The 26,532-nt window shown below is 36.1% G+C and overlaps 1 protein-coding gene across 5 annotated transcripts in view; it reads right to left on the bottom strand.

Annotated features, from left to right (window-relative positions):
* Window positions 1–26,532, bottom strand: part of TFEC (transcription factor EC) — a 143,388-nt gene that overhangs the window by 17,065 nt on the left and 99,791 nt on the right. For 3 of the 5 annotated variants that reach the window (XM_072033527.1, XM_072033529.1, XM_072033535.1), the window contains 4 exons: window positions 23,211–23,462; window positions 20,761–20,856; window positions 1,186–1,300; window positions 238–294 (listed from right to left, as the gene is read on the bottom strand). In XM_072033527.1, the coding sequence (XP_071889628.1) occupies window positions 238–294; window positions 1,186–1,300; window positions 20,761–20,856; window positions 23,211–23,462 (520 nt within the window). Of the gene's footprint in view, window positions 1–237; window positions 295–1,185; window positions 1,301–13,865; window positions 14,093–20,760; window positions 20,857–23,210; window positions 23,463–26,532 lie in introns of those variants that run through there. The other 2 variants (XM_005010974.6, XM_072033542.1) reach the window with 2 other exon arrangements.

Raw genomic sequence — 26,532 nt, 5'->3', positions numbered from 1 at the left:
AAACATAATAGCAGGAGATGATATGGGAAGAAATTAAAGACATGTAAGGTACTTTAAAAGAAAAAAAGTAAAAGACAAATTTGGTTCAGAGGAAAAAGCTATGTGGTTGGCTGTGTTTACAGACTGAGCTCAATCTGATTACCCTGCCAAGACACAGAAAATGAGCAGAGACATGGCAGCTAATGTATATTAGTTCTGTATTCCATTTAACAAGATTGAAGATGAACATATACTTACTGAGATTGTGGTTATCCTTTTTTTGTCTCTCCTTGGCCATTGCTCTTGTATCTGCTTCTGACAGAAAGTAACATTTATTACAACAGTCCTCAAGTTACGATTTCAGCTTTCCTATCACCATTTCAAAATAGCTTCTTTTCACACAGACACACACACACACACTCGAAAGACTTCTATTCATTTTACTTTATTACTCTTTTTATTATTAAACAAGATCATAAGCAAATCTACATTCTACCAGTACTAAATTTTTGAGCAAGTCTGACAGGTTACTTAAGATATTTATTATTGCACATTTTTTATTTAAGAATATAGAAATGTTATGGAGGAGTATTTTTCTCCTATTTGCTGTAGTTTACAACAGGAAAAAACAACACAGTAATGTTAATATGGATTTTTATATCCCATAATGCAAGAGTTAATCAGATTTCTAATATATTCATATTGGACAAACTCAGTGTTTCCTCTGAGTAACACTAATAAACTGTACATGGTTGGTAGCATTCTTTGGATTAACTGAATGTAACTTTTAAAGTTGTTAATCCACTAATATAGATTTACCTTGAATAGCCTTATTGTAAGATTTTAAAAGAACCATTTGTTCCACCCTGGAACAAATTTAATGGATGATAATTTATTTATACCATTGATCAGGAGCCAACATGTAGAAGAATACACTGTTTTCTAAAATAATTAGGATTATAAGAAGCATGATGTTCATGAAAATCACAGGGCAAACATTGTTTCTCAATTGCTAAAGAGGAGAACAGAAAGAAAACATTTCTTCATGGTCTTTGTTCTTTTCCTTAAATGAAACTACATATTGCAAAATTCTCAGGAAATTAATTATTATGGAGATTTATTTCATGAGTATTTTTTGTTCAACTTTTAAGAGAAACGTCATAACTTCTTAAATTATAAAATGCTGAAATCTGAGAGTTCTTTTACCTGTGAGTTCCCTTTTTACTGGTAGATTAGCTGGACAAGAAGCATTTGTGAGACCCATATTAGCTGGTGTCATTCCCTGGTCACTGTTATATATATCCAAAATGCTGCTAGATAGCTTAAGGGGGAGGGGAAGGAAAGGAGAAGAAAAAAGAGAAAACAAAACAACAACAACAACAACAACAAAAAAAAACAATTAGAATAAGTTAAAAGACTTAGAAGATTTAAAAAAAAAAAAAAAAAAAAAAAAAAAACAACAAAAAAAAAACACCATAAATACAAAAGAAAAATATGTTTCTTGAATATGAGACTGATGTTCTTTAGAAGCAGCTATAGATATGTCTAAAGGGAAACTTAGTCCTTAAGTAATATTAAGTAACTTCAAAAGTGAAAGATCAAAGTGTGCCATTGTTCCACAAGCAGATTTCCAAGTGAAATTTCTACAGGTTTTAGCTGCAGAGTAACAGAAGGATATGGCCCATGGTGTCTGTTTTTGAATTAATTCTATTCCATATTGTCAAATAACACGATTAGCACAACTGCATTTGAAACAAAATTTAGGTTGAAAGGAAAAGTAACCTTGCTGATTTTGAACTATTACATAATGATTCTATGGATTCCAGATTATTACCCAAATATTACCTTTACTTTTTAAATGTATTGAAGTTTAGTAATGAACAGTTTGGACTCAGTTTCTATGACCATATAACAATCCTTTCATTATTGATTATTGTCTTATATATTGCTGTATGTTCATGTGAAAATAGAGTCCAAGTCCAAGACAACCAAGAATGTAAAACAGCTTAGCAACTTTTTTTTCCTTTTTTTTTTCCTCTTTTTTTTCCTTTTTCATTCTATGATGCACATAAAGTTTGTGCAGACTGTTTTGTTGTTTTCTTTTGAGGCCAATACAAAATGACTCAGAAATCTAGTTCAAAACCTGGTCTTGAATGCTTTCAGGGATGGGGCATTCACAGCTTCTCTGGGCAACCTGCTTCAGTGCTTCACCAGCCTCTGAGTGAAGAATTTCCTCCTAAAATCTAATCTAAATCTCTCTTTTAGTTCATAACCACTCTCCCCTGTCCTATCACTATCTGCCTGTGTCGAGAAATTTGCTCTCCATCGTTTATATAAGTTCTCTCTAAGTATTGAAAGACTTCAGCGAGGTTTCTCTAAAGCCTTCTATTCTGCAGACTGAACAACCCAAACTCTTTCCACCTAATAAGCGAGGTGCTCCAGCCCTTTGACCATCTTTGTGCCCCTCCACTGGACATATTCTAAAATGTCCAAATTCTCCTTCTTCTACTGGAGACCCCAGACCTGGATGCAACATTCCAAGTAGGGCCTCACAAGGACAGAGTGGAGGGGGGACAATCACATTCCTTGACTTGCTGGCCAATCCTCTGTTGATGCAGCCCAGGAAGCAGCTGGCCTTTTGGTCTGCAAGCACACACTGATGGCTCATACAAAGCCTTTCCTCCACCAAAACCCCCAAGTCCCTCTTTGCAGGGCTGCTTGCAATGAGTTCACCTAGTCTATGCTCATGTTTGGGATTGCACTAACCCTGGTGCAACACCTTGCACTTGGCCTTGAACTTCATTAGGTTCATGTGGTCCCACTGCTCAAGCTTGTCCAGGTCCCTTTGGATGGCATCCCTTTCTTCTGTTGTATCAACTGCACTACTCAGCTTGGTGTCATCTTCAGATTTGCTGAGGGTGCACTTGATCCCACTGTCTGTGTCACTGATAAAGATATTAAACAGCATCGGTTCCAGGACAGACCCCTGAGGGACGCTATTTGTCATTGGCCTCCACCTGGAACATTTTGAATGGAGACACTTTCCCAATGATTTTTTTAGTGTGAAATTATCCCATGGCAGTTCTTACTACATTTTTATATTAACTCTGAAAAAGTAAAAAACCTTTTTTTTTATATATAATATTTTTTCTAATTATTTGAGAGTCTAGTTTGTGTTAAATTCTCCTAATAACCCACAATAGAATGAAGCATTCAGGATTCCTTTTAAATACATATATATAACATGCTCACTTTCCAATGAATTTGTAGAAGTCTATTATTTAAGAGAACTAAAAAATCTTAAATACCATTAGAAATCGAAACACCAAGTCAGTTTTGAAAGTCTGATTAAATATTTGATCTCTCAATGAAAACACTTTTTAAAAGAATGTTTGGAATTCAGATGAGTATTACTCAAGAACAAGCCATGTTTAATATGCAGGATTTGAAAGCTAAGCACATTTCCATGTTAAGTACCTTCGTTTCATTCCTGAGAGGTAAACTGACAAGTATTACAGCATTCACTGCAGCTTTAACTTTAGATTTTCTTTGTTTCAATGATAGTATAACTATATTACAAAAGTAAACTCATATTAGCTCTAGATACACGTTTAAAGACTTCCTACACTTATGTAAATGAATTTGGCTTATTGAAATAACATGAAAATAGAATTTCCTGTTTAGTGCTGATATAAAAAAAATGAGTGTCAATGTGACTCCTACACTGATTTCATTGGACTTTGAATAAGGCTATTATAGGGGTTGGGCTAGTGTTGTGAAATGCTAGGAATTGGTAATCACTGAAAATAAGATAATCTCATATAAAATCTAACAAATGAGAAATTCATTTGTATCATATATGTGTTTTATTTTACATAGTTCGCACGGTTGTGTACATGAGTTCAATATTTTGCATGACACTGGTCGTAAATTTTCTAATTTACAATATTATCAAAACCATTAGTGGAAAAATCAGAACTGTAAACCACAGATTGATGCAAAACACATGAGATGCATCAATGAGTGCTTCTAATTTTCCCTCACAAAGTCATCTGTATGATCTAGGTATGGTTAAACGTCTATGGTCTATTCAAAACTGCATGCATTTAATTGACAAGGCCCAAATTGAAGAGAAAAGGTTAGAAACAGCCAACTGGCTGGTAATTAAAAAACAATACCAAGACATCTGAAAGTTCAAAAGTGTGTAAGGATTCAAAAGAGGCTCTCTGGTGACAATTAGGGTGAGTAAACTCAGAACTACAGGCAGACATTTCAGCTCTATTAGATCACACAGTTGAAGGTAATGTCATCTAACTCAGCTTACTTTGCATGGAGTTATATAAATTCATTTGATTCTTTCCATCAGCAGAACTGCTACAGTGTCATCCCACAGTGCCAGGGCTTTAAGCAAATATCTGTCTGTAGTCTATGTCTGGCTGCATTCATTAATGTTTTCATCAAACAGAAGAAGGCATGTAATATTTCTCAAAATATCCCATATGAACTTTGTTTCACACAGTCTACAGCATTTTTCCCCTCATCATTTGGCAATTTTTATCAATCATTAGGAAAACAAAGTCATAACCTCATGCAGAGATGATAAAAATGAAACCAAAACCCAAGTCTACTGATGTCAACAATCCTATGACCTCACTAATTAGAATGATTCATATATGTTAATCACATGTCAATCACTAGGATTGTCAAAATCAGCTTTGTGTCACACCATTAAAGAGAAACTTTGATCTAATGTTGTCTAACCTTAATAAATTGTTATCCAGAACTTAGACATCAGAGAATAAATGTATTCAAGAGCACTGCCACAGAGATCCTACAAAATACTCACTCATTCACTTCTTTGAAAGTGCTATCTGTGTTGCAGAATCCATCTTTCTGACTGAAACATACAGAGGTGTGAAAAGTAGGACCATTTTCAATAACCTCTAGGTAAGTAACTCCTGCGGAATAGAGAATGTTATGTTCAATCCTACTTAAGTCTATTACTGCCTCAACCAATGCACTGAACAATTGGATAGCAGAATAAACAGCTTACTCATCTGACCACAGAAAGGAGACATGGAAAAAAGGTTCTTTCCTTCATAACTACGTCCCATCCGGACACAGATTTTTTGTCGCCCTTCACTGTAGGTGATACTGTTCAGTACAAAAGCAGTTGTGCCAATCTCACTATCAACTGCCACTTAGTAGAAATCTCAAATGCAATGAAATGACCATTATGATGGTTATGTGTCTTTGTGGATAAATCCACTAGTGATCTCCCTTTGACACGCTGTCTTCATCTTCAGTTAACCAGCATTTTCGCATTTACAGTAGGGTAAAGTGGGTATAAAGCAGCCTGTAAATTAGATGATGTAGTTATCATCACATTGTTCGAAGAGAAATCTTATGCTCGGAGCCCCTCTGGGGTATGCAACTAGGAAAACCATAGACCTGTTAGACTGGGTCCAGATGAGGTTCAAATTTCCAAATAAGCTCTTATTTTCAAAATCACATGAGAACAACAGAGCAAAACAGACTGGATCTTTCCTGACAAATATTCACATTGATGATTATGGGAGAATTTTAAGAATACAAAGTCAAAAACATATCACTTTTGAATTTTGTTGCAACTCTCTGCCTGAGTTTGGCCTGAATTGATATTCACCCTGGAAAATCCTTGCTACTGTTACAGAATATCAAGAAAAAAAATTAAAACAGATATTAGTCAATTTTGATTTTTTGTTTGATTATGCATTGGAGCTCCATATACCATAATGTAAATTATTTCTTACAATGTCGTATAAATAGATTTATCTATTTTTTGCAGCACTGAGCCTTCAAACAGCTTTCAATTTTAACCTACAAGACAAATATATACATTGACATAATTTTGCCAAAAAAGTACAAAAAAGTACTAAAGTATAAATCATTTGCAATGGCATAATTATATAATGTGTATACAGTGGTGATCTTATAATTATAGAGCACTGACAAATCTGATGAATCCCAAAGCACTTTAAAGCTGCACCTCATTACACTGCATCAAAGGTCTGTTCTTGTTTCAGTTTAGATATGTGGAAACACAGATATTCAGGTATGAAAATGCATAAGTCCCAGGAAATAAACTATTTATCCTGCAGGTGCCAAGAGCCACACTAGTTCACAGCTGTGATGTTCTGAGAAGTACTGGTAAGTCACATCATTTTCAACCTTTGCATTGAACATACATATATTTGTGTGTGTATGTCTCAGAATTTAGATGCAAGGGGTGAACACAGACATATTAAAAATAGCAGGATATAATTACTCACTTTTCCTGCTTCTAAAATGCAGCCAGCTTTGGACAAAAGATTAATAACCTTTAACACAGCAAATGATTTAGTGGGAATAACCAGTGACAATGTGGTACAGGAAGAGAATAATACTATATCTAATTAAAACTGCAAGGAGAATTAAAGAAAGCAGACTGTAATTAACGAAGTTAGCATTTGGCAAGGACATTGGGGTTAACGTTCTTCCTTTTGTATAAAGTGTCATGGGATCTTCAATGCCTGTGTGCAAAGACTGGAACGTAAGAATTTCCATTCATGGGGCTCAATCCTGAAAGATGCTCAACTTTGAAGCTTAAACCAATTATAAAGGCAAACTTCAGATGAAGTACCTGAGTGACTGGCTTGAGGTTCTGCCTGGCTTGAGCTCAGCAGAACCTCACAAGAACCTGAGACCTTGTGGTTGCTGGCAATGTCTAAGATAAGTACTATAAAGGCCTCATCCAAAGCAGCTTGTTATGTTTGGACATAAACTGCCATGCAGGCAGGACTGTGTGTTAAATATTAATATTAAGGGTTTGCTACTTGCATGGTTGGCTGCCAATGAACAGCAGTGATCACAATTTGCAATCTTTAATATGCTTTTTCTATTTGTTTGTTTGTTTGGAGGTAGCGAGAGAGGGAGGGAAACATTACTAATCCAGGAAAACTGTTTCTTCATGAAGAGGAATACAGAGAAATACTATGGTATTCCAAATCCCGCAGCATGGCAGATATTGGCAAGTATCATTTAATTTCAAGGAAGAAATAAAATTAAATAGCATATGATAAAACATATCTATAAGGGTCACCTGTGCCCATTCACCTGTAGTCCCAACACAGTACCATGTCACAACAGTGTTCACTTACATCATCATATACTATTTAAGTATTTGTTCATTTGGCTAATCTTTGAATGATGTGTTTGTATTACAGTAACATCCAAATCTGTAAGAATCTATCACAGTTAATATCGCACAGATAGAAAATAATAAGTGAACCCTGTTCCAAAGGCAAATAGATTTTTCTTAATTTAAAAACTCTGCTGAATCTGGTAATGTTCAGCCTAGACATAGAGACCCTGGGCTAGAAAGTGCCGAGGACATTGGGTTGAATTATCATAACATCACATAAACCAACCACACTCTGTCTTAAAATCAGTTAGGTTTCCTGTCTCCAGTATTTTGATTTGGAGTGCGTTGCAGAAGTTGAGTGATTACAGACTGCTGTTAAAAAGCTTTATCTCCATCTCCAGACAAACATTATTTCATTTATGTTTTCCTTTAACTTATGTAATTAATTGTTTAACTTATGTAATTAATTAACTTCCCAATGTGAGTAGCCATAGATCCTATAAACCTTTGTTTTGTTAAACTGATCAGGCCATTTTTAGCCAAATTTCCCATGCTATGATTTGTCCTAACAGTCCTCTCTCTACCTTTCCTGCTTTCTGCTTTGAGTAAGTCTTTCTGAAGGGTGTACACTTATATTTGTCTACAGTATTCTAAAAGGTTTCTACCCATTGAATTCCACAGTGGATATTCCTCTGTGTCTCTGGAAATCTCTCTCGTCCCTCTCTTGATGTATTCTAAGATCATATTTATCTTCCCTCCCCCCCCCCCTTTTTTTTCCAGTCTCATCATTTTGATGGTTTATAGTCATTCTGTAAGCAACTAATATAATCAGATTTTTCTCTGTCATCTCCAGCTAATGAACTCTCAGCTTACTGCAGACATTCCTGTTATTAGTATTTAAATGAATGACCTTGCACACAGTCCTGTTACATCGCTTCCATTTATACTATTTTGTCATCTCAGTCATTTAACTATTCCTCTACGATATTTTGACCCTTCTTTGTATTGGCAATGCTTTCTATTTTTGCTACCTCAATGAATTTCATCAGCAAAACCATATATTTTTCTACCAGAGTCATTAACAAAATTATTAAATAAACAGAAGCTCAGACTGATTGTTGGAGTGCTTCATTAATACATTTTAACAAAATCTTTGTCATCTTTCTAGCCTACCCCTAAACCTGAATACAATCCTTCTCAGTTTCCTTTCTCTGCAATCTGTATTGCATTTTACTAATAGTCATTCATAGAAAGGAGGATACAAACACTAAATCCTGAATATGCAAGGCTAGCTAGAAAGGATAATTCCAGTAGCAAACAGATACATCCAAAAGGATGTCACTAGTCATGGAAGTGATGCAGGTATGCACATTTTTAAAGAGCAAATACCTTTTATGTTCTTGTTACCTAAAATGGCTAATTCTTAGGATAGCAAGGGCTTTTCACTGACGTTATCTGGACTGTCCTGACAGGTTGGATCAATTCATCAGCTAACCTGAGTTCTCTTGAGGGATCTGGGAGCAGATAGCAAGATGGACTATCCAGTTTGTGGAAGCTCATTTCTAGGTACCACTTCTTCTATAGTCTTCTCAATTCTCCATGGTCATGTAAAGGTCATAAAGCCCAGGTATATGATCAGAGGGCTTAAAGATGACCCCAGAAAAGAAAGAGGTCATAAACCTGACTGCCTCTGAGATTTTTCATTCTGCTCATGTCAGAAGAGCCCATGGAAAACAGGACAAGTGGGAAGCAAACTGCAGGAATTGTCTTGATAGCAGAAACATCCTTAAGTTACCCTTTTTTCTAGGATTAATAACTGCAGACATGCAACATGATGAGTGTGCCTACATGTTGCATGCCTGTATATCCTGCAGTAACAGAAATAGGGTATACATCCAGAGAAGCTGATGTATACAATACAGATAGTTCAGAAAACCATTGGCCCTACTAGACCTGGTCACATTGCCTGTACTGCATGTACAGACTTGGCAATCTCTAGGAACAGGGAAGCAATGTACATGCACCTTACTTGTCACAAGAAGAAGCTACGTATCTGCCTAACTTGAGGGCTTGGGTATTGTATCTGAAAAAAAAAGGTCTTTTTGTGCTTGATAAAAAATAATACTTGCTCAGACTTCATCTAGATTAAGTGTTCACACGTGAAATATTACTACAATACTTTATAGTTGCCCACCCCTAAATATATCCTGCTTAAATCATGTTATCATTGGAACCTAATTGATAGCATCACTTCAAAGAACAGTTTTGTAAAATGAAGCTATTTCTTCTTAGATGTAAAAAATATGTTAGCACCCATTCATCTATCTCAGTGTGGTCCTTGCTTATTCATTTTAATTAAAAAATCAAAGCAGAGATTTTACACAGATTTTATACTAATTTCATATGCATCCCAAATGTAGAAATCTAAATTTGGAACAGTGTCCACATTTCATTTTACATACTAAGTAAAATTCGGTTTGTGCACTATTTATGTTACTGGAATACAAAACATAAAAAAACATATTTCTTGTCAGTCTTGACCTGTTTAGTCATGATACACAAACTCAAATATTGTTAATTTTTGAAGTCCACGGATGAACTTCACAATGTGCACTGAATTTGGTCAAAGAGTGAATTGATCAATAAATGTACAATAACCCAGTCATTACAACTATTTTCAGAACAGTAGTATCTGCTATAACAAGTGTTTCTAATTTTCGATGACGGGAAAACTGGGGCTATTCTTCTATCTTCAATGTGTGTTTTAGTGAATTGTGACTTTTCTTCTAATTCAAAAGCATAACAGACAGGAGGAATGATTGTGTGGTTCAATAAAAGACCTGTACTCAGAATACTGGAGTTCAACCCCTTGCATTGTTTTTCAGTTTCTAGGTTGCTTGAAGAAAGGTGAACAGAAACTGATATCTTTTTTTTTCTTTTTTTTCTTTTTTTTTCTTTTTTTTCCTGAAGAGATGTGTTTACATTGTAAACTATAAAAAATTTGTAACATATTTAGTCTAGAACAAGAAGATTCCTCTACAGCTAAATATTTTAGGTCTTTTTCAATTGAAATACAAAATGTTTATGACATATTTGAAAATAGATGGTCTTCAGGGAAAACTACTATCCAAATTTTTCAGTTCCTACCTTTATTATCTGAAGAGAACAGCAGAAAAGCAAATTCATCCCTTTTCAGACTTGTTTTTTTTTTAGAACAAATTGTATCTCCTTCTATATTTATCTTTAACATGGTTCATAATTGCACACTCCTCAACCAGAGACTTAATGTTCAGATATATTATATTACATATTATATATAATGTATGAAAACTGGTTCATTTTTTATCTTCAAATAATGATCATCAAGCTGCTTCATTATTCATCGGAGAAAAATGAACTCTGTTCATTTTCCCAGTTACAGTACTTTCCTGCCCTGATCATATACATAGAAGTACATTGTCTAGATAAATGTCTGGTCAAATATGACCAAGCAAGAGAATTTACTGGAGAATCAGCCTTTTACTGTAGAGTTCTGTTCTTTCAGTTATCATCTCTTAATGATACATTTTTATCTGTTCTTGTCTTTTCTGGTTACAAACCTAAATTAACAGGCAAGGACCAAAAGTGAAGTGGTGGTGTGACATGTCATCAGCCAACTGACATCTGGAAATAAGATGCTATGGGAGTACTGTCTCACTAATCTCCAGGGCCTGAAACCCCAAAATGACAGTGATAGCACTGTTAGTTTTTTTACTAAGATTATTTCACTAGTAACACCAGCTAATGCCCTACTTCCTGGTACCTTGCAGCTTCTTCCATTTCTCTGACTACCATCTATAAATGCTAATACCAAATCATTCAAAGTCTTGCTCTGGAAACAAAGAATGGCACAAAAACATCAGAAAAAAATGAGGCTGAGGGACAAGTGAAAACTAGATTTTTTGGGGGATGTGAATACTGGCCACTTCCTCTTGAACATAAAAGCTAAAATTTTTATTACCAGTATTTATATTTATATATCTTACTTTTCATAGAATCATATCACAGAATCATAGAATGGCTCAGATTGGAAGGGACCTTAAAGATCATCTAACTCTAACCCTCCTGCCATCACCCACTAGATCAGGTTAGCCAAGGCCCCATACAACCTGGCCTTGAACACCTCCAGGCATGGGGCATCCAAAGCTTCTCTTGGAAACCTATTCCAGTGCCTCACTACCCTTACAGTGAAGAATTTCCTTCTAATGTCTAGTCTAAATTTATCCTCTTTTAGTTTAAGGCCATTCCCCCTTATCCTGTCGTTACCTAGCCAAGTAAAGAGTTCTTCTCTGTCTTTTTTATAAGACCCCTTTAATTGCCCCTAAAAAGGCCACAATGAGGTCATCCAGGAGCCTTCTGAACCTCCAGACAGAACATCCCCTGTTCTCTCAGCCTTTCCCAGTAGACGAGGTGCTCCAGCCCTTTGATCATCTTTGTAGCTCTCCACTGGACTTGCTCTAACAGCCCCATACCTTTCTTGTGCTGGGGACTCCAGACCTGGATGCAGCACTCCAAGTGAGGCCTCATAAGGGCAGAGCAGAGGGGGGCAACCACCTCCCTCGACCTGCTGGCCACTCCTCTGTTGATGCAGCCCAGGATGCAGTTGGCCTTCTAGGCTGCAGGCACGCATTGTTGTCTCATGTTGAGCTTTTTGTCCACCAGAACCCCCAAGCGCTTCTTTGCAGGGCTGCTCTCAGTGAGTTATTCTCCCAGTCTGTATGATCCAGGTGCAGCACCTTGCGCCTATATATTTCTTTATTTATCTTATATATGTATGTAAGATATATATATATATTTCACATATCATCTAAGTATCTGAATACTGCGTAGTAAGGTATTTAATGACGTTTATGATCTATTGTTTTCAATGTGTGATCATGTAACATGCATTTTTGTTTTGCTTGGAATTCCTTCCTGTAGTGATTGATTTCAAAACATTCACAAGTAATAAATTATAGTGTAAATATAAATGCACACTAAACTACTTTATGCAACTACTTTATATTACTACTATAAAATACTATATATAGCAGTATATGGAAGAAGACCTTGACAGATAGAGAAGGAGGTGCTAAGAAAAGCAACGATATCTTTCAGGAGTTTGCTTCTCAAAAAGACCCTTCAAGAAATCTGTGTTTTCTACAAATTAGCTTTAGCTTGCAGTAAGAAGCTTGCCTGTGCCTCAAGAACAAAGCAGCCACTATTGCTGTCTCTGAGCCCACAAGACTTTTATACAATCTATATAAATGTCATTCACAGAAATTCATCAAGTATAGTGTGAGAAGCAGCCATAGTCAATGCACTACAGACTCAAAGGAGCTTAACATAGCCTTAGAGAAGTAGAGACTATGTGGCATGTAATAAGGACTTCGGTTTCTGTGTTACTATATACAGACAAGAACTCCTGAGACATGCAGCAGTAGCTTGACATCAGGGCTTTGGGAGAAGATGGAATTTGCCTGATGGCCTCAAAGAGCAGAAAAAACATATTACCCACCAGTAAAAGCAAACTACAAGATGACAATACATGTTCAAAATTCATTCCATTGTCCACCAGTTCAGGATCTCCAAACTGCTAATTCTTAGACACTGTGATTTCTTGAAGGAATTGGGTTTGCCTACAGTGAGGAAGAGATAAATCTCTGTTTTCATAGTTTTAATATGTATCTTTTCTTTTCCTGTCCCCAAGGGCTGGGAATACAACTCAATACAGATATCTACAGTATGAACATGAGTATTTGAGTTAGTTCTTTAGATTCCCCTAATACTTAAGGAGGGAAACAGACACTTCTTCAGTGCAGCTCATTTCATACTAAATGTTAAACCTAAAATCGGTGTGGCAAATCACAGGCTACAGTTTCCTCTTTATAATAGGTACAGACCAAAATAAATAAATAAATAAATAAAAATTGAAGTTATGCTGCAGATTAGGAAGCTAAATATGAGTAGTCTAAGATTAGGTGCAATAAATTCAACTCTATTTGTTGGACTACCAGTTAATACTGAGTTCAGGTTCATCAAATGTAGATAAAGAATTGTGGGTGGGGTTTTTTTGTTTGTTTGTCTGTTTTTGTTTTTTTTTTTGTTTGTTTGTTTTTAAGAGTAACAGATCCTGTTTCTGTTTTTGTATTTCTATGATAAAATATCACTAGCATGTTTCCTTGGGCCCAGCTAGCTCCCTCAATGAAGGAACTAATAAACTGATATTGATGTAGAAGTTAGTACAATGCATTAAACTTTGTGGGTTGTTTCCAATAGGCAGAGTTTGCAAAGACTTTCAGATAATGCAGTTTAACTGAAAGATCAGGTTATGATATCAAGGCATATTCTTAATAAAAATAAATGTTATGAGCATATTAGGAGAAATATAAACCTGTTTTATCTATCCCTTTCTCTTACCCATATTCAACATGTTTAGCATATGAAGACCATATTTCAGTTTACCATTGTAAGAGGAACTTATATATAATAAATTGAATATTTAAGAATAATACTTCTCCTTATGCCTACTTACATTTATGAAAGAGAAAAACAAAGTGGAAAAAAATAGTCTTTTTCAGCTCCAGAAAACAGTTCTGAGTTCTCAGTTTGTGCATTTCATTGCTCAACTCTGCAGCTGAAAGACACAATTCCCTATCTGGTACCTTTATACAATTGAAGAAAGGCAAAGAAATTATTTGCTCACCAGTTTTATTTTTGAGGAGTCTATTATTTCCACAATAGTTACAGACTGTTCTTTCTCCTTCATTTTTCTTCTTTAAACTTGTAAACGATACCAGGAGTGCTAGACAGAAGCTTATATATGAAGGTGAACTTTGATTTTTCCTTGGACTTTAAGACTAATCTAGTGTAGAATGTGATTGACAAAGCATTTTCATTGATGTTATGCAGCTTTTCAAGTTACCCAACCTAAGCAAATGAAGTTGTTAATGTTTACTCTGGCCCTTTCTCTAAAATGGTTTTGAACTTTAGCAGATTTTATAAACTTACAACAATTGTCAAATGGCATCAGTGTTCCCTAAATTAAAAAATAGAATCATAGAATATCCCGTGTTGGAAGGGACCAACAAGGATCGTTGAGTCCAACTCTTGAAATACTTGTGATTGTACAGCATAAGGCTTCCTAAATCATTGATGCTATATACACCGCTAAAGTAAAACTGATTTTATTTCATGATTGAAGAATACCAGCAATTACTGAATAATTTGGAGGATACCTGTTTGAATTTCTATTTTCTGTATGATTTCTGAGAATGGGACAGACAGTTTGGGTAATCCATACAAATGGTAGCCATCCATATTTGACAAATAATTAATAAAATTTAGTAATGCCATGATAAGAAACTGTGACCTCAAAGACCTTGTAATGAAAGTGAGATCTTGCAGACAGACTCCATTGTACTTTTATCAAAAAATAGTGTCTCCATAAAATCAAGTGCAGAGTGAACAGATTTAATGAGAACCTTATACTGGCTGTAGTTAACCAAATCATAAAAATTGGAGAAAGAAAACATCCAAACTATTCTGTCCTGATCTAATCTCTAGCCCATGCCATACAATCCAAGTTTTTTTTCAAATGTCAAAGGAGGTGACAAAAAGCAAGTGAGCCACAAGACAATTGAGAATTTTCTCCATAAACTGTTTGCCTGCAAGAGTAACAGAAGTGGAACAACCTCAACTGACGACTCCAAAGCAGAGAGGCAGCAGACCACAGCTCTCCGTCTTAGTGAAAGAGTGCACTGTGAATGTACAAAATGAAGTAGTGCAAATGGAGACACAAAATCTTGCAGGACCTTTCAAGAGATGTCCTTTCACAAGCACAGCACTGTGTTCCCCACTGTGTTGTCACTCCCTGAGTATGCTGGCTCAGCCCTGCCATCTAACGACTAGGGGGAAAAAAATGTCTTTCAGAATGCCTAAGTGCTTTTGCTTCCCCTCTCAGTCAGTGAATCCTCAGTTATGGGTGAACAAATACAAAAGCAGAAAGTGAGTTAGGAAAGCAGCGATAAGGCCACTTTTTTACAAGCACAGGCCTGGGAATGGAAGGTGTACCCCTGAGAAATGGCTGATCCCATAAGGCTGAGCTTAACTTTCTCTCTGCTTTCCTCTGAACGGCACAGAAGTCTTTTAATTATTCAAGAGGACCCCTTTATCTTATAGACTGCCATGAGTTCTTGGAAAAGGGGTAAAATAGATGTGGAAGCCAGGAAGAATCTGGTTATAGACAAACTGTAACTGCCCCTGTTATGGTTGTGCAAAACAGAGGACTTTAGGGTACAGAGAAACAGAGCCTCTGTCTTTGGTTCAGATTTGTGCAGAGATGGCTCAGCAAATGAACAAACCATGATGAGCAGTTCATTCTTTCTTTCTGCCCTTAATCAAAACCAGAAGTACCAGATAAGCCGGAGGCCTCAAATCTGTGCAGTTCTTTATTTCATCCCACATTACCCAACTAGATAACTAGCCATGGGATCTGTGGCATCTGCCGTCCTTTAACTGTTCTAATCATAACAAATTATAATAAGCTTTAATCCAATATAATATTATGTAATATAGTCTAAGGATCCAATAATTAAGCCAAGTTTCAACTGAGGTACAATATTATTTCATTAAAATCATACAAACAAAAATATATTTTTTTTGTTTAATTCTTTTCCCACTATATAAATACCACGTACATCAACTCAGATTCCAAGGAGAACTGAAGAAATTTGGTTAAATTCACAGATAGACAAAGTTTCCAGCAACAGATTCATTGCTTGTGACAGCTTTAAATCTCCGAAGTGATGTGAACCTCAAACCACCAATGAAACCATAACATAGTTTGTACAGTCAGTACATAGTTAGAGCAAGACTTGTTGGAGAAATTAGTGCTGTTTCAAATCTTTAAGTATTCCTACTAAAATAAAATAAAATAAAATAAAATAAAATAAAATAAAATAAAATAAAATATTTTACAGATGTTTTTAAAGTAACTTTAAAGCTATTTGTTTCAGCCTAGTCTAAGACCACCAAGGCTATTCTATTCTCTGAGTGAGATAATTCTTCAAATCACACCTGTGATTTGCGGTGTGGTATATTCATATATAGAAATATTTTCTGTGCTTCTCATTGGTTAGGAACTGCTGCTTTCAGGAAACACTTCTGTTGGTAAACTCATTCAGGGGGACATAATTAGAGAAGAAAACATTTTTTAAATATTAAGAATAAATCAAGACAGAAGCATCGTTCTCAACTCTATTTAGTACTGACATGGAAAAAAAAAAAAAAAGGTTTTCCTTTTTCTACCAAGCAATCTGAAAGGAGCTGTTCCATTTTGTTTAGCTATTCAAAACCTACTACTCCAGCAACAGTGAGCCCACTTGATTCAGCAGATCACTAGCTGGGTCATTGCTGGGGATTATTTGAAGGCCTGTTTTATGGTAGTGTTCTGCCTCAAGCAGTACTCACCACTCTCTTCATTCTCACCACCAGCCACCTAATTGCTACAGAGCCTCTTTCCTTTCAAGAATACTTCTGAAAGGTCTTGTTTTCTTGAGTAACAAAAGGCAACTTAGAATCCTTGGATATGCTCACAAAATTAAATTATTTTACATCCTGTCCCACCCAGCGCTGTGTGGGAGAAGCCTGTGTCTTTCATAACACTAGTATCTTCTCATCTTATTCTCATCTCAAACCAGTAAATCTCCCAATGTCTTTGATGTAAGTTTTATTGGACTCCATGTCAAGTAGAGGACATTATCTCAGTAGCTGTACAGTGATTATCTGGGATACATCGATTATTTCTGAAAGAAACTGCTGGTGAAATGCCAAACATTTTCATAGAGATGACTGTTGTGCCTGCTGAATTACCAGGTTTTCTGGTGAGTCCCAGGGTTGTATACACATATTAGCAAAACAAAACCGCATTTAGTAACAAGAAAAGGTTTCACTGGGTCACACACTGTCAAATTGAACACTGCAAAGTACAAAGATCCTATTTTTCAACTCTTTTTTTTTTTTTCTGACTCTGCACTGTGACTAATGCTCTCCATATCTCCCTTGATACAGTATGTTTCTTACACTTCCCTTCTTCAGATATTAAAATGGATGTAAACCACAGCTTTTTAGAACTTTCTCTACACTTTCAATGATGATGTCATATTTGCTTTATATTAACAGACCTGCAGCTGAAATGTAGATACATTTCATATGTCCTGAGTATTTGGAAGTTAATAAACTTTAAATTCACTACAGAATGTTGAAGATACTGTGAGGATTTTGAATGCAAATGAAAGATTGATAAAATTGAAAAATGTTTACTCTTCAAATGTCTGTCACCACAGTAGATATACATGATATTATTTACTTTTTAAAACTCGCTCATATATACTTTGCTTCATTTCAAACGGAAACTTTGCAGTGATGTCGATGAGGTTAGGAAGATACCTGTCATTCCTAATATAATACTAAGGACAGGAATGGATTTCTTATAATATAATTAAATATGTTGCTGTAAACAATTTCATAAGACTAAATTATTCTAACAAAGAAAATGACTGTGTTCACTTTCATTTTCAAGTTTTCTTCATAGAACTGTAGAATTAAAGAACAGATTGGGTTGGAAGGAACCCTAAAGATCATCTAGATCCAACGCCCCTGCCATGGGCAGGGGCACCTACCACCAGACCAGGTTGCTCAAAGCCCCATCCAGCCTGGCCTCGAACACCTCTAGGGATGGGGCATCCACAGCTTCTCTAGGCAATCTGTTCCAGTGCCTCACCACTCTCTGAGTAAAGTCTTTCCTTCTTATATCTAATCTAAATCTACCCTCTTTTAGTTTAAAACCATTACCCCTTCCCAGCTTTCCTGTAGCCTCCTTTAGGCAGTGGAATGCCACTCTAAGATCTCCCCAGACCTTGTGTTCTCCAGGCTGAACAACCCCAATTCACTCAGCCTGTCTTCATAGGAGATTCTTTATTAAATTCTAGATATTTTCAGCAGAGAAAATACAATTTTGTTTCCCACTTAAAGTTGTACTAAATGTTGTTATGTTATACAGCTTTATTACTCTTTAACTATCCTCCCCATTATGAACAATTTTTATCAAGTAATAGATGATGAGAGTAGCTAAAATCTGATTTCAGCTATGTTTTCTGGACAATGATATAACTGGGTTTATAAGTACTTTTGGAAGAATTAAGATCTCTTGCATTACAGGGAGGACCTGATCTTGTCTTGTAACTCAATTTCTAAAAGTAATTTTAAAAGGTAAGTTTATAGCAGTAGGGTGAATTTAGGAGAAAGAGAATCCAGCCAGAGTACCCCCTGTTTTGAAAAGCAAATTCTTAAGTTGCTGTGCAAAAACAGAGAGTTTTATGAAATTATGAGTTTGGGGCCAAACACAATAAAAGCAAAAGAAACTGCTCTATGGACGCTATAATTCTAATAAGAGATGGAAGGATGTTCTTATTTTCACTTCTCTGGTTCTACTAATACATGACTGTAATTCATTAATTCAGGGTCAGACAACAAGTCTCTGAGCAATTACTCACATGAGTGGTCTCATAGAATTCAATGTCCTCATTTAATGTGCCATTAAAATGGTACATGGGTGCATCTAACTAAAGCAAACATCAGTTCATAGCAACACATGCTGTGTAACACTGTGAAGTGTTTCATCTCAACCACTGTCTACTGAGAAAAATGAGAAAAACAAATGGCTTCATGATTTTTTCTGGGTCAAGCTAAGAGATTTCTGAAAAGAAAAGGAAAAAGAAAAAAAAAAAAAAGCCAAAAGCCTTACTGTATTCAGAAAACCAACGGAGTCAGATTTTTTTCACAATTTTAGACAGACTGTTTCACACCACTAATCTCAGACAATGCCAAAGAAGGTAAAATCTAAGGTGCAATCCTAAAGATACTATAGTGTTGTACTGCAAAAGTGCACATTGACAAAAGAGAAAACAGAAGAGGCAGATGCATTGCTTGATTCCTCCCACATTGGCACAGTTTGCATGCACTGGTGAAGGCAGGCTTCATTTTGCCACATCATTATAGAAAGATATTTGGAAACACACAATATTCTCCAGTTTACCTTGCAGCCTGGTGATTTCCTCAGCACAAACAGAAATGTAAATATCCTTACCTGACCCACAGACATTGCAAGAGTCTAAATCTTTGCAAGTAATGTTACTTAGACCTAAAAGTCATTACATCTTTCCTTGTTCTTCAAGAATAGGGTATTCAACATATTTCATGGGGATATGTCCTTCATGTACATATGTCCTTCATAAAGGCTAATGAGGCTGGAATTAGCATAGATTAATATCCAGTTTTAAAAGGTGTTGAGGGAGTGCAAGTCCAATACAAAACCCAGAATTCATGTTTCCCATCATCGTCCCATGGTACAACACCTGAAAGGATCCTTCCCTGTCCCACGTTAATTTCAGCCAAAATATTAATTCACTCCCCAAGGAGCATTTCTTTGCTATGTTCTGTACTGAGATATGTATAAATCAGACTGACTGCCTGTATTAGCTCTGTAACTGCCATACAAATGCCAGGTATTCATGGAACCATTAATTGCCATTAATATTGGATTGCGTAGTTGGCAACACAAAGATGTAGAGATCTCATCTCCTAACATATTTTCTGTAGACAGTGATGCTCTGTAGCCAGAAAAAGATGTTCCTCCAGTGGATGATTAAGTGCAAGCACCTGACTCGGTATTCTGAAATGAACTTTGTAGATTATCAAAGCCTGTGAAAATTCTTCTGCTTTCACCAGGGAGAAGTTTGTCTTTACTGGTATTCCTTCTAGGACAAAATCTTGGAAAAAGGTTCCCAAGATAAATCTAGATTGAGAGAAAAGGACATCCCTTCTATAGAGCGTATTGCATTACATTTTTGATAGATGTTACTTCCCCAATAATAATGAGCGTTTGTGTCCAGAAAAGGCCCATCTCTCCTCTTTAAATGTGTAACATATATGAAAATTTTAGTAGGCATCGTCAATCTGCTGTCACTTTTTTACAAAAAAGAAAATTATAACACTTTGTTAGGATTATTCCTATAAAGCATTTCATCTGAAAGGTGATATTTATCATCTTTTTTCTTAAATTATTCAACGTTAGTGCAACTTGCCTCTATGAAAGCCAACAAATAGAACCCACCTTGGTTCAATACAAGACGCTAAAGAAAATACTTTACTCCAGATACTAACACATAGCCAAGCTTTGACTTTTTTTAGACAAAGTAGAAGGATCTTAAAGCAGGACTTTAAAAGCCTTCTACGGTCCAGGGAATCTGCATATCCATAGTCCGGCATGTGTATTAGTAAAGGGCTATGCACTGGAGCTGGTGGAGGTGAAAAACCACAAATATTTAATTAGCTATTCAGACCATATAAAGCAGTTGTGTCCCACCACACTGGAACATTTCCCTGTAATGTTTCTTCATAAAAAGACAAATAACTGAAGAGAAATTAGAATAATTCTCTGATAGCACTGCTTTGGTCTATGAAGTGTAATATGCAATCTATAATCACTCAGTGAAATTCTCTATTATAAATAACAAGACCAAATTCCACAAAATACTTACAGTTCTTTGCATTAATAGAGGAGTTTCAGAGCAACCTATCCCTTCATCATTAAAACTCGATTCCATATTGATTATATCTTCAATAACCTCTTCCATCTAGTAAAATAATATTTTAAGACCAATCATTATTAGTATTAGTAAAAACAATATTATTCCGAAAATACAGAGGAAATAATCATATTTATTGCTTCAATAAAACTGAATTTCAGAAGTTTATATCTTAAAACTCAAATAATTCAAGTACCTTTACACAACATCACAATTTTTACTTCTTGAAAACAATTTTATGGTTTAGCGATTACTTCTTTCCTCCCAACCACCAATCCATTCAACTTTCTTAACCCCGTATTGCAACACCAAGATCAGATGACCAGAGCACATTGCTAAGCTATAACTACGATCTATCACCATCAAATGTCTCATATCCACAGTGTATTTTTCCATTGGTGCATGAAGACTGAAAGGAACCTGTGGTTCTGCAAGAGCATGAGTCACTCAAGATTTGGTACCACACACTGCTCTCAGGGTTCAGCAGGCAGAGGTTTGTGTTGTGATTGGCAGCGTGCTGGATACTTCTCCAGCCAGCTTTCTAGTTCCACATGTGTTCAAGTCTGAATCTAAAACTGCTTAAGAAGATGAGGTAGCTAATTAGCTATTTGAGGTAAAACAATAAATACTTTGCAGACATATAGACATATACAGATTTGGACAAGACACAGTATGAATTTTCAGTGATAATTTTGGTCTGGTTCCCTTTAAAAAGTAACTATGTAGGAATGCCCATAATGAACCTGTCACAGTTAACTTTGCTGTGTGCCAGAGCAGTTCACTCATGCTCTGAGGGCTTTCAAGCAGCATTCAGTAGTGGTCTCAAGAGCTGTAGCTGAAGGAAATAGAGGAAGCGTTACACGATGACTGGAAATATCGATACATAACACAACCCACAACTCATAGGCCAGGGACCTTTAAATACATGTACATTTATTTTTTAGGCCATATGGCACAGCACAGCTGATATGCTCACTCCTCTCCCCCTCCAAAAGCCAGGCATGTGCGGTCCCATGAGTTATGCACAGGCTTATCTAGAAAAATGTAGTTTGGGCCAAAGGAGGCCAGGGAATGTCAGCAATTATGCAATATGAATGACTCCCCAGTACACCAACCTGCGCATTGGGACTCTATTATTTACCAGTATACCCATAGCTTTCACTGAACCACAGGATGCATCTGTACTAGGAAATCACACTGTGCCAGAGATCTTCCTGTGGCTCTGGGATGGGATTATTCAAATTACTTGAATGATCCCTACAGGGATTTGGGCTTGTGCCAACAATCACCCTCTCAATCACAAACAGGCATATTTCAAGAGGCACAGCAGGTGTTTTACGAGCAGCTGTCTTGCTCTAGAGGATAAAGTTGTACTAGTGAAGGAAATGGTTGTTCTTGGTCAGATATGCAAAGTACTTAAGAATGGTTCCAGCACACTGCAATTGCCAGAACAGAGGTGATCACAGAGACCACCACAAAGGTCATTTTAAACGATCTTTGCAGAGTAGACTCCAATAATCCATAAACCTGACAGAAAATGTCAGTTGTCAATGCAGAAGAAATAGAGGGGCCTCGAATGAGCACTCAGACAAGCTTTGGTTTTATTTTTTTCAGTTCCTCATGCTTAGCTGCGTAGCATCCAAGTGTGCTGAGATAGATTGCAATATATTTGTAAGACTTTTCTGTTAGTGTCCAAGATATGATATGGCACCTCCACTTTTTATTTCTGTAGGAATTCCCCTTTTACCCAATAAGCACTATCTCTTGAAATCTATTGAAGTATTAAAGGCCATAATGTTCTACATCTCACACTGGCATTGTATAACAGCTGTATCTTTATTAAAATCAATGGTGGCATGAAAGTTAGGAGATCTATGCCAATTTACCCAATATAATCCATATATAAATATGTCAGCTAATGGAAAAATGAATGAGTGATTCTTTAAAGTAATCAGTATATAAGTTTGTTATGCAGCTAGGATAATACTTTTAGACAGAAATAACTCTTATCTGGAGAAAAGAAAAAAAAAAAAAAAAAGAAAAAAAAAGTTTGCATTGCCAAGTACATATTTTAAAAAAGTACAGCAATGTATGCCACAAAGATAAAAAGATAGAACAGTACATTTAAACTGGCAGAAATTTAGAAGCCTGATCATGCAATAAACTGTTCACACAGTATTCAAGGGAATGCTCATATAATCTGAAAGGATTCAGGGCACACGCATTGCAGCTGAACGAGCTACATGCTCGTTCATGATGAGCCCCATGCTCGTTCATGATGAGCCCCATGAATGTAAAGAAAGTCATCTCTTGCCCACAATGTATACAAGATACGTCTTGCAACATTTTCACAGCAGTAAGCAATGCCTAATTCCCCAATCTTTTTGCCAGCCCTGCCCTACCGCATTTTCATGGTCTCCTCCAAGGGCCAGCAGCTTGGTAACAGGGCTCTCTGGTGTGCCAATATCACTGACGGGAGGCATGTGTCCGTTTCTTAAAATGGAGGTCACTCCTGCAGGCTGGATTGTGTGGGAGTGGGACAGGGAGAGGGTCTGGCTGGACAGCTTGGTGTCAAGGGTCAGATACTGCTTCACCTGGTGCCTCTGGCTTTGCTGGATATGGTATCTAGACTGATTTTCCAAGTGTGTTTGTACCTGGGGAGAAATGGAAATGGTTGCTAAAGTTTCAAGCTGTTCGTATCACCATTTGCCAATATGCTCCCTTAGTGAACTTTAGAACAATACATTCAGTTTTTATACTGTTGCATAGAATTGTTATTAACCACAAATCTTTTTAAAATTTTACACACACACTTCTTATTTGTGTACTATATTCCCCTACGCAGGTGAATAAACCCTCTGAATAATTATCAAAGAAGAATAGAGTAGAGTAGAGTAGAGTAGAGTAGAGTAGAGTAGAGTAGAGTAGAGTAGAGTAGAGTAGAGTAGAACAGAATAGAATAGTTCAGTTGAAAGAGACTTGAAAATATCAATTCCAACTGCCTGATCATAAACATGATCCTGAGAAAAGGCCAGAAGTGTGCTACACATTTCTCTTTTCTCAGTCAAGACTGGTCTTTACTGAATCACTAATAATTATAATCAAATCTATAAGCATATATGTATTAAAATTAGTATCGCAATGTAATTAGACTTTTGTACTTGAAACAGCAAAGAAATGTATAAAGAAAAACATAATCCAACCAACTTCAAGAGCATCAGACATTCATTTATATCTAAACCCAAATTTGGCTCACCTTGTAATAAGTACAGTCAGTCAAATGAGACATTGTTGCACTTTTGCAAAAATTAAAATAAAAATCTAATAAAAATAATTTTTAAAAATGACCCAAAGTTACAGCCCTATATGACCGTTCACTATCCTCAAACCATGCAGTCTTTGTGAAGTGCCTCTTGAGGACAGATCACTTTTTGAGTCAGTAGGACTTTATAAACCAAGCGGTCATGCCAAAATGGCTAATTGAGTAAGACTTTGGGCCATCCTTTGATTACAAAGATTGACAATTGCTACTTCAAACAGCTCTCATCTCAGATCAATGTCACATTCCTGCAATTTAACTACCAGAGGAGCACTGCATACACAAACCTCACTGTCATTTCAGCCCTGTGGCTTTCTCCTTTTGCTATGGCATGACTGGTCACAAATTTCACGTAATAAATTTTTCTCAAGTGGCCTCTGTGCAAGCATGATTAATATTTGTTAAATAATAGCAAGACTTGCTCTGCAGCCCTTATTTTCCCTGAAAAAATTCAGTCATTTAAACAAACTTCTTTTTAATTCCCCTAACATACATAAGCAGAGATAAATAGCCCATAAAAGGGGTTTGCATTTAAATTAACTATATTTTTGTACAACATTGCAGTAGTTATTTTATTTTTAATCATGTTACAGTGGCATGTCTAGAATTATTTTAATTATGTTTCTTTAAACTAATTTTCTAGTCATATAAAAAAGATTAAGCCATGCAGTAATGAATATAATATTAATTATTTTGATGTAAGCCTTAAAGTTATTAAATAATATTCCACCAAAATATTGATATCAAATCTTAAGTACATTGTTTTGATATTCCCTTGTTTTATGTTAGGAAGGTATGCATCTTTTGTAAGATTTTAAGAACTAAATGTGTATTTGGGATTTACTTAAATTACAATATTATTTATCTTAACTGAGAACTTTGTGTTAGTTTTAGTAAGTGTATAATGTAATGTTAATTTAGGCTCTGATTTATCATTGTGTAAGGATGATAGCTTCTTCACCTTCAATAAGGCTTGTGCTCATACTGAAAGTTAGACACTCATGCAGCTTTCTAAATTAGAATCTAAATATGAATTCTACTGCATACCAATTTAACAAAAGTAACAGGTTGGGTGAAATGAAATGTGCTGAGGGAAAGAAAATATGTCCCGTTGTATATGTAGCCAAAGCAGGGATTTGCTGTCCACCCTTGTTTTCTGTTGCTGTTTCAGAAGCACCCACAGATACTTGGTGTTTGTACTGAACTCTAGGGTCAATGAATGTGACTAGTATCTAGATCTTGCACTGCCTAAATTGATGAAGATCTCTTTCCAGCAGTGCAGAACACTACAATCAACAGCTTTGAATGGACAGCTTCTTTGGATGGAACAACTGGGAGTGGGATCAGTGTTACAAATCAATGGGTTACAAATCCAATTACTGCATCTCACCCAGCTGCTTTATTCTGCTTTATTCTCTTAAATGAGTAATGAAGTGTTTTCTTAGAACTTCTACAGGCCTACCTGAAACACAAAATCCACATGAATGTTGAATATCTTCAAATTAAATGGGAAACAAGAAATTTGCAGTGTCCCGTGTGTGTACTATGTTTAAGAGTTTGCTGTTGTTGATTGGTTAGTTTGGTTTGGTTTGATTTTGCATATGGGCAGAATTTTAATCAGGAAGTGGGTTCTGCCACAAGAATATCACTGAAAAGTCAGTGGCTTGCTTTTTGCTTTCTCTCGCCTTCAGATTGCTGGTGGTAGACTGAAATCCCTGTCCAGCCCAGTTGGCTGGTGAACTGCCACAAGGCCATTTCTGTGTGCTCTGGGAAATAAAATCAAGTAAAAAAGTCAAGCTTATTGGAGCACTCCTCTTTTACGACATTTTTTCAGTGCTTAGATCCTGCCTGTACTGTCCTCAATTTTCACAGAGAGGTAAAAAACTAAATCTCCTCTGATGGGATCTGTTTCTGTGGTTTTGCAAACCTCCCTATTCCCTATTCCCTTTACTGTGCAAATTGCAGTCATTGTAAAGCAGTACTGTTGGTGTTAAAAAGGGATCTATGCCCTGATTTTCAAAAGTAGATGAAGTTGCAATACTTAATTATCCCTATATATCTAAATAAATCTTAGAAGTCAATGTCAATGATAGGAAGTCAAGCCTTTTTGAAAGTCAAACCACTACGTAAAGATAAAGTAGAACTGAACTGGTAATATATTTTATAATCATATTGCTAGTGTATAATAAATGGGGAGAAAAAGTCATGTTATGCTAAAGGAATACTAAGAATACAAACTCAAGCTCTCTGAAAATTAGAAATGACAGTTAAAGCTGTCTATGCAACATGTGTGAAATAGGAGAGGAAAATCAAAATTTAATAATTTTATGAAGTCTGTTAGTGAAGTGTCAATTACCAAGTATGATCAGTTTACTCTCTACTGGTTTGCTGTGTGGTTTTTATTA

The sequence above is a fragment of the Anas platyrhynchos genome, chromosome 1, assembly GCF_047663525.1.
Source record: "Anas platyrhynchos isolate ZD024472 breed Pekin duck chromosome 1, IASCAAS_PekinDuck_T2T, whole genome shotgun sequence".
Taxonomy (NCBI): Eukaryota; Metazoa; Chordata; class Aves; order Anseriformes; family Anatidae; genus Anas; species Anas platyrhynchos.
The sequence above is the reverse complement of the archived record's forward strand: the minus strand, read 5'-3'. Positions and strand labels throughout refer to the sequence as shown.